This window comes from Eriocheir sinensis, chromosome 63, assembly GCF_024679095.1.
Source record: "Eriocheir sinensis breed Jianghai 21 chromosome 63, ASM2467909v1, whole genome shotgun sequence".
Lineage (NCBI taxonomy): Eukaryota > Metazoa > Arthropoda > Malacostraca > Decapoda > Varunidae > Eriocheir > Eriocheir sinensis.
This window is the reverse complement of record NC_066571.1, coordinates 2,175,049-2,184,560: the sequence shown is the minus strand read 5'-3', so window position 1 is coordinate 2,184,560 and position 9,512 is coordinate 2,175,049. Positions and strand designations below refer to the sequence as shown.

The 9,512-nt window shown below is 40.9% G+C and overlaps 1 protein-coding gene across 2 annotated transcripts in view; it reads left to right on the top strand.

The window, feature by feature from the left end:
- Positions 1-9,172, top strand: part of LOC126986835 (nucleolar protein 6-like) — a 46,365-nt gene extending 37,193 nt beyond the window's left edge. For both annotated transcript variants that reach the window (XM_050843222.1, XM_050843221.1), the window contains exons 20-22: positions 2,204-2,398; positions 2,842-2,943; positions 8,210-9,172. In XM_050843222.1, coding sequence (XP_050699179.1) covers positions 2,204-2,398; positions 2,842-2,943; positions 8,210-8,356 — 444 coding nt within the window. In that variant the 3' untranslated portion in view covers positions 8,357-9,172. The remainder of the gene's footprint in view (positions 1-2,203; positions 2,399-2,841; positions 2,944-8,209) is intronic.
- Positions 9,173-9,512: the final 340 nt, after the last annotated feature.

The following is a 9,512-nucleotide window of genomic DNA, read 5'->3' as shown; positions in this document are numbered from 1 at the left end:
CGCGGGGTCCAAAACCCAAATAAATGTTTAATTTACCCGTTTTTTCACTTATACACGATATTTTATGGAGTGGCCACCTGATGTCTCACGCAACTGGACTCACACAGCGCCGCGACCACACAGCTGAGCTCAGTTTTTCCCGCGCGCCACTTGAACAACAATACAGTACCCACGCTACTCAACATTATAGGGGTGGGGGTGGACCGCACCGGTACCAGACTGCTCGATACTGAGTCGCTAATTTTGTCCATCATTTCTTCCTCACACAAGTGAGGCTGAGACTGAAGTGCTGAGTGGATATCTGGTGTGATATGGATTCTCTCTCTCTCTCTCTCTGGAATGGTTTATTTATTTTGATTTTGATACCCTAGGTTTGTTTTTTGATTTACGTGACCTCTTCAAGGACACAATACAGGTAACTCTCGATTTATGCGAGTATTGTGTCCTTGAAGAGGTCACGTAAATCAAAAACAATGTAAATCAAACAAGAGGTAGGTTTCTATTGAAAAATAAATATTCACTTCATTCAGTGGAGAGAGAGAGTATCCATATCACCGAGATATCCACTCAGGCACTCAGTCTCAGCCTCACTCGTGTGAGGAAGAAATGAGGGACACCATGAGCGACTGGCTAGTATTGGTACCAGTACCGAGCAGTCTGGTACCGGTACTGTACCGTATAGCTGGTACCGTTAGTACCGGTACTGGTACCGGTACCAGCCCACCCCTATTGTTGAGTAGCGTGGCAGTGTGGGTACTGTATTGTTGTTCAAGAACTGAGCGCAGCTGTGTGGCCGTGGCGCCGTGTGAGTCCAGTTGCGTGAGACATCTGGTGGCCACTCAATGAAATATTGCGTATAAGTGAAAAAACGTGTAAATTAAATATTTATTTGGATTTTGGACCCCGCGTTATTTAAAAAACGCGTAAACCAACCTCGCGTAAATCGAGTTACCTGTACTCGCGTAAATGGAGAGTTACCTGTACTCTAGTATACATCAGAATAAAAAATCTTGGCATCCTCAAGTTGTAGCACCACAGGCTCTGTCCTATCTTGCACTCTCTCTGTTTCTCATTGATGATCTTTCCAAAACAAATTGTCCTATCCACTCTTATACTGATGACTCTACTCTGCATTACTTGACTTTTGACAGAAGACCCTCCCAACAGGAACTACATGATTCTAGGTTACAGAACGCTCAACCTCAGACCTTACTATCATTTCTGATTGGGGTAAGAAGAATTTAGTGACCTTCAACACCTCAAAAACTCAATTTCTCCACCTGTCAACTCGACACAATTTTCCAGACACCTATCCCCTATTCTTCAATAACACTCAGCTGTCACCTACAATAAACATCCTTGGTTTATCTTTAACTCAAAATCTCAACTGGAAACTGCATAGCTCCTCTCTTACTAAACCAGCTTCCTTGAGGTTGGGCGTTCTATATCAATTTTCTTTTCCCCCTCCTTGATGCTATGCATATACAATGGCCTTGTCTGCCCTCGAATTGAGTATGCATCACTTGTGTTGAGGGGGCTCCACACACACACAGCTCTCTTGGACAGTAGAGTCTAAGGCTCTTTGTCTCATCAACTCCTCATACTGACAGTCTTCTACCTCTTGATTGCTGCTGCTATGTTGCCTATCTTTCTATCTTCTACTGATATTTTTAGGCTGATTTCTCTTCTGCATGCCTTCCCCCCTCCCACAGCCCCACTGCACTTGACTTTCTACTCTAGCTCATCCCTTTACTGTCCAAGTTCCTTATGCCTTTCATCCCTTACACTGGTCAACTCTAGAACAATCTTCCTTGGTCTGTATTTCCTTCTGCATACAACTTGAACTCTTTCAGGAGGAGAGTGTTGAGACACCTCTCCTCCCGAAATTGATCTCTTTTGTCCACTCTTCTAAACTTTTTTTTATAGGGGCAGTGATTAGCACGATTTTTTTTCTCATTTGTTTTTGCCCTTGAGCTGCTTCCTTTACTGTCTAAAAATAAAATAAAAATAAATAAGCATTCTCTAACCTATCTAGGCTGTGTTATGATTATGACCAGCTTCATTTCAAGCATTAATAAATATTTGGTGTATAAATATATTCACCACAAAATTGCAGAATGCACATATAACAACACTATTCTACTCAATGTATTAATTGGTAGTATATGCTAAGAAATGTTTAAAATTTCCATTCTTTTTGCAGACCATTTTTCGGCCAAATTTCAATGACTTCAATGTTACATTGGAGCTAAACATCAACAAGCTAAATCGCCGCTGTGAGGCTATAGACTGGCTGCCAAAGAAGTCATTGAAACTTAGGCAATATGAAAAGAAACCAGGAGAAGTGATGCCCATTGTGATGTTTGATTGTGCCCAGTTGTACCTGAGGGATCTAAAGGTAAAGTATACATAATTGAAAAGTATGTTGCCTGAGTTTAACTAATGTAGCCATCTTGACAAAACTTGTTAGCATTGCGTAATGTTGTACATTGTTGCGTGGCTAATAAGTCAACTGAACACGGGTCTGGTGGCTACCCTTTCCGTGCAACAACTCCTTAGGCCATCAATGAAACTTGCTTAATCATTTCTCCCACCCAATGGGAATATTTTTGCTAGTTCCATGGCTTTGGTCATTAGTTATGAAACTCGGGACTGTTTCTATCCCATCACTAGACTTGAATCATTAGTTAGAAAAATACTATTCTCACAGCCCCACTATATGCCTATAATCCTTAACACCTAGTCTTTACATTTTAGTGTATCTTCCTCACATCTACATTTTTCCAGATTCTAAAGTGTGTTTACTAATATAACATTTTAATGTATATGTATTTGTTCCAGGATGCATTCAGCCACTTAGCTTTGTTCTTCTATGATGAGCATGGAGGGGAATCCATTGGTGTGGTATGGAAGCCTCAGGCATTCAAGATTCAGGAACTGAAGGCAAGTCTTGAGGTTGTAGTTTTACACTTTTTGTTCACAAAGTTTGCTAGCACTTTTCAAACAAAAAGTGACACTTGTTCTTTTAACAAAGTGTCACCCACATTGGTAAGTGATCTGCTTTCAATTAAAAATAGAAACATGGCGCTGATGAATTTTGACATATATGGGAAGTCTTAATCCTCAGGTAAGTAGAGGAGGAGCACTCCCAACCACACCACTGAAGTTGTTGTTGTTGTTATTTTCATCATAGTAGCTATTTTAGTAGTAGAAGGACAAGATAGAAGAGGAATAAGAAAAGTAGTTGGATTCAGTGAAATTAAAATAGAGAAAAAAAAGGAAATTATTTTGTGGTAGTATTGCCTTCTTATATCATTTTCTCATATTTCACTACTGCTACTATAAATACAACTACATTGCTGCTGCTGTTCCTGCTCCTGCTACTCAATTCATCGACTTGCTCAAGCCACAAACTTTGCCGGCATGCCCTTATAGCCAGGGTTTGAATTCACAGACTAAGCAGGTAATCAGCCTTGAATCAGTCTTATTAATTGCTGGTGACATTGAGCCATTCCAGCACTATCCTGTGATTTTGCATGGGCGCTTATTACCAAAGACATCAATCTGCTTCTTCCAGTCATTATTCAGTGTCCATAGGTATCAACAATGCCATGTACATGTGCTAAGTAAATCCATAACACTGTAGACCAGGCCAATCTGCTGTAAGGCATCGTGATAAAACCCACCATTGATCTGCATTGTGTTTCCAAGTTATGTGAAAATTTCACAAATATTGAATGTCCTCACCACATAAACAGACTACAGTTTGAACTGAAGTCCTAAAAGTTTCACCTTTTCGTGCAGTGCCTTGAGAGCCATCACTACAACCTCCTGCGACTCCATAAGGATTACTTCATCATCAATAAAACCAAGGTCTAATGACCTTGGTATTGCCAAAATATGCTCCACACTGAGGGAACTAATCACACAGGAATGCTACATTCAATGTGCAATCTTGGTCTTGATCTTGACTTTCAGGGACTGTATACTTACTTTCAAGTAGAAATAGATGTTGATTAACTTCTTTCAATCATATTATGTTGTAACAGTTATTTTTGTAATGAGAAACAAAAATGCGTTTACAGTAAACATTTTAGTCATCCACTGATGTCCGCTCTTTTGAACATATATCTCAGAAAATGTCAGCTGACTGGGCCGCTGCACAGCAGAAATACTAGCTCCAGACTAATCCGCCCAAGTCCGTCCCATGATCGCCAAAGTCATGTCATGAAACACCCTGCTCCACCAATATTGTTCCCGAGTAATAGTCGCTTTAACTATCACCACCGAGGTACCCGGCACACTGGTGACTGGTGCACCACACCGTGGGCGCGTCTTCTTGTGACTTGTACGGTTTTATCACTGCATGTTTCCTCCTCCTCTCTTATTCACACTTTTCAATTGCATCATATATATATATATATATATATATATATATTATATATATATATTATATATATATATATATATATATATATATATATATATATATATATATATCCCACAAAAAAATGCCTTGGTTTACAAGCGGTGACTTGGTATACGAGCATCCTGTTTGTTCCTTTACTTGTCGCCACCCCTCGGGTGGGGACACAGGCTATGTGGAGGCCATCAGGGTCAAGCGCGTACATCCCTTCAAGGAGGGACCACAAACCCTTGCTGGGTGATGGCTCATGAAGAGGGGGGGGAGGATGCCAATAGGCCGACTATCAGCTTACGTCAGCCTTGCCGACCAAGTCAGTGTTTCGACAAGGACTGGCATGTCTCTTTGTACAAGTGGCAGACGTGAGCATGAATTCCCTTTGTTCGCTGCAAGACAACAGTGCTCAAAGCAGAAGACAATGGGAATAGAGTCTCAGTTAGGGCTGCCACCTTGACCTAAAAATAATACAGAACACAACATCCCATTCCCCAATACAGAACGAATCTATATTTTAAGGAAGGGATGGCAACCCTAAAATTTCTCTGACCTGCCATGACTGACAGCCGCTGCCCGCCGCTGGTGAAGGCAAAAGGAAGGGGTGGAGAGACGTTACGTGTATTTTACATGTATTTCAGGACAACCCTTGACAAACAATTTTATGGACTGGTTTTGTGGTTCACCAAAAAATGCTCTTACTACAGTTTTGAAAAACTGAATTTTATCTACTTAACCATTCAGACAGGCAAATATGGAACAAATGGCATTCCTTATTTTAAGGAAAGGGTGGCAAGTTTGCAACCCTAAAGCGTCATCTGGCAATATATGGCCCTCTTGAACGACCCCCATTCTTGAGACTGTTTTTCACCTCCCTCCCGTAATCCACCAGAGTGCTCTATCTTGTCCATATGATTGGATGAACCAACACTATTTCTCATTTTGTCATTCATCAAGGACAACACACGTTAATTTAGTCACGTTGTTCATACTTTGTGTATTTTCAGCCTTATGGATGCCAACAAATGAATTAATCATTTATTATTATTACTAAATGCAAGTGTTATCTCTCTTGGAGCTTATTGAAGATGGGAGCATACACCATATTCGCGCGTGGTGGCGGTGCTCATCTCCGACCCGTTGGCCCTACGAGCCTGTGGTGGGTGAGAACCCTTTAACCCGACACAGTATGTGGGTAGTCTTAGCCCACTCAGCTAATTGTAAGCTTGTTTGTAGCGGCATGTGGGGCACGAATGTGTCCTCCTGGACACTGCATCAGCATGCTTACCACTCAGCCACTGCCTCACCACATCACTACCAGCAATTTTATAAATGGATTGATGTACCACTTTCGATTGCTGTGCTGCATTCCCTGTCCATTTGATGCATATGGCAGAGTTGGTAGGATAAATACTGTTCCTTATTCCCCTCTTTACCTCCATGCTCACACTTCTTCCTTTCATAACTCTCCAATGCACCTGCTACCTGTCTGCCCTTCACTACTCTTTCCCTCACCTCACCTTCCATACTTCCATGGTTACCTAATACTGTCCCTAATTATTTCAACTCAAGTCACCTCCTCCATTCTCTTTCCATAGCCTTATCCTACATTTTGTAGTGCTCTCTGCTTTAATTCTGTATGGCTTTGCAATATCAGTAGTCTGCTCTCTTACTCTCTCAAATACCATAACCTTACTCTTTCCAGCATTCACTCTCAGCTTTCTCCTCTTACACACCCTGTCAAACTCATCCACTATCCTCCGCAGCATCCCCATATTCTTTGTCAACAATACTGTATCATCTGCAAACAGGCCTGCTACCACCAACTCCTCCATACCTCTCACTCTCAGCCTTGGACCTAGCTCCCCCACTCTGGCTTTCATTTCTCTCATACAGCTGTCCATGTACACATTAAAAACCCATGGTGACATCACACACCCAGTCTCACCCCCACACCAACACCAAAACTCTCACTTAATTTCCCATTCACATGTATAGAGGCACTTTCATCACAATAGAAGAATCTGATCCCCTCCAGCAAACACCCTCCCACACTATATATCCATAGAATATCAATAAGCCCTTCCTGTTAACCCTGTCATATGCCTTCTCGAGGTCCATGAAAGCAGAAGACAACTTACTGTCCTTCTCTAGGTACTTTTCAGCTAGCATTTTCAGTGCAAACCCCTCATTTTCTGAAAAAATCCTTGTTCATCACCTACACTTTTTTCAGTTATTTTCTTCATTCTCATTTAAAACCCTTCCATACACTTTTCCTGCAACAATAAGTAGACTTATTCCCCTGTAACTATTACAATCACCTCTGCTAACTTTCCCTCTTTACAGCAGCACAACAATAGCCTTTCTCCAGTCCTCTGGCACCTCACCCTGTTCCCATGCTAGATTACATATCCATAACACCCATTCTACAACTGCACTATCTAAATACTTCAGCATTTCTGCCATTATGCCATCAGCTCCAGGGGCTTTCCTACTTTTAACTTCTTCATTGCCTCCTCTCTCCACCCTCCCCTGTGAATCTGGTTGCCATACATTGATCTTTATTATTACACTAGTCACTTCTGCTCTCCCTCCCACACTCTCATTCATTACAGTTTCAAAGTGCTGCTTCCACACCTCTTTTATCTCCTCATTCCCTCTCACAAGCACCCAATCTCTCCTCTTCATGCTACAAATGTCACACTTTCCTCCTCCCATTTCTCTTTTAACTTCTTTCCAGAAAAGTTTTTGGTACTGATATTTTTGCTTACATTTTCTACCAAAATTCTCACCCACTCTCTTTACTTTCCCTAACCAGCCTCTTTACCAGCATTGCTAATTGTAACAATACCTATGAATTAGCTTGTGCTGGAAGAAGGTGTTTGCCAAAAACAAACCCCTTTCAGCACAAACATCCACAAAGTATGGTCCATTCTCGTTCGCTCCATCCACACCCCACTTCCCAGCTGTCTGATGCTATCATTTGAAACTCAAAATCAACTATGATTGATAGTATTCATCATTGTTCCCTGCATATTATTGATACTGAGGCCTATTTCCTATGCGTAGGCTGTCATGCATAATCAACAAAATTGGACACTGTGTGACACCACATTATCAGAGCACAGTAATGCACACCTCTGACTTAAGCGCCGTGACTTCAGTCTTGGTTGATAGGTGCTCATCAGGAGAGCATGTAGATTGTCTTCAGTCACTTGGCGATGACTGAAAATTGTCAGCTTGTAGTGGCAAGCGGGACTTGAACCCAGGTTTAAGTAACAGCTCCTGCACGCTGACCATTCAGCCAACTGCCACCCTGATTTACTATTACTACTAATACTGATGCTACTGTTACCATGACATTTTCGACAAAAACAATAGCAGCAAAAACAGTGACAACACAACAATATCATTGGAGAGGGAGTGAGGATCCTTTCCTGGCTACCTAAGGTTTAAGGGCCCAATAAATGTTCAAGTTCCCCAGTAATGGATTTCCATTTAGACATGAGTCTTTGTTTGTTTTACTCAGTTTACGGACTGCAGTACTGAGTGAGAAAATTATATTAACAGTTAGAGCAGTGCACGTCTTTTCCCTGGGTAATCTTTTGTCTTCTCACTGTCAAAATTATTTATTAATTAAATGATTAACAGTCACTACCCTTAGCATTGCTATTGCTTATCAGATAAGCTTTTCAGCATATTCATACAACACCTGAATCAGATCATGATTGGCAAGCTTTGGTCTGAAAGAATATTCATAACACATGTATTAATGGTATGTATCGTTTCCAGGTTGGAAATATGGAAAGTCATCAGTTGGTTGGAGTCAAAGAAGTAAAACAAGTGCCAAATTTGGAAGCAATTCTGGAGGACTTTAACATTCTTGGTGCTGATCTTGTTCACAGAGTTAGTGTGAAAAATGCAGAAGTGTCAGTTTAGTTTCATGTTATGTTGTACAAAATCTCATACAAAACCTGAGGACTTTTTACAATTGAGTGAAATTATTGTTACTGTACCAGTATGTTTAATCTCAAATGTACAAGAAAAATATAAGATCACTGTATAAAAACACTATTAATCAGAAGTTTACTATATGTTTACATAATTTTAATTAACCTCTACTGCACTCAAAAATGGCTATTAGTGTACATATGTATTATCTTCCCATAGTGCAACCACTGAGCGCCAGGGATCAAACCCGCGCCTTCTCAGTTTAAGTCAGGGCAGCAAACCAATTGAACCACTAATAAGCTAAATGGTCACTGCACCAGAGGTCACTTCTGAGGCCTATACCTGACACCCCAGCCCTCAAGGTGGACATGGAGGTAAGGTGACCCCGCTCACACTCATAGTAGCTGAAGACAAAGCTGTCTCCAGCTACCTTGGGTGAGAGCGGGGTCACCTTTATGTCTACAGTGCTAGGCTGGGCCTGCAGAAGTGGCCTCTAGCGCAGTGACCTTCCAGCTCATCGGTGACTCAGTTGATTTGCTGCCCTGACCTCAGAAGGCCCAGATTTGATCCCTGGCACTCAGTGGTGTTGCATTATGGGATTTTTTCACTGCATCATTGGTTTCTCTAATTCTTATTAGGTTAATGCTACATCAATTATTTTCAAGGATACCCTGAAAATTTTTATATGAGCTGCAATGTACTTTTTAACTGAAGAACATCAATTATTGTTTATTGGAAATAATACAAAAGAATGTTTATAGAAGCAAACTTGTCCAAATTTATAACAATAAAGAATGTCAGGCAGTTTGATTTTATTTCTGAACAATATCTCTGAAACCTATAGTTTGCCTTTACCCTTTCAATGACTGAGATGTTATAGTGTAATGAATTTGTAGTTGTTGCCAATGACAGTGTGAGGTTACTTGAAAATCTGTTAGGTTGTTCATTTCACTAATAAATTTTACATTCCCTGAGTATAATTTGTTTCTTGAAGATGAACTCAACCATACCCTGCAATAGTGGAGGTTTAACCTGCAGCAGAAACAAAAATGAAGCTAAAAAGTTTTCTCCATCCAACAATGCTGACATTTCTTAATCTCCCTCATAAACCATCATATCCCTACGTGATATTCACAAGGTTTGG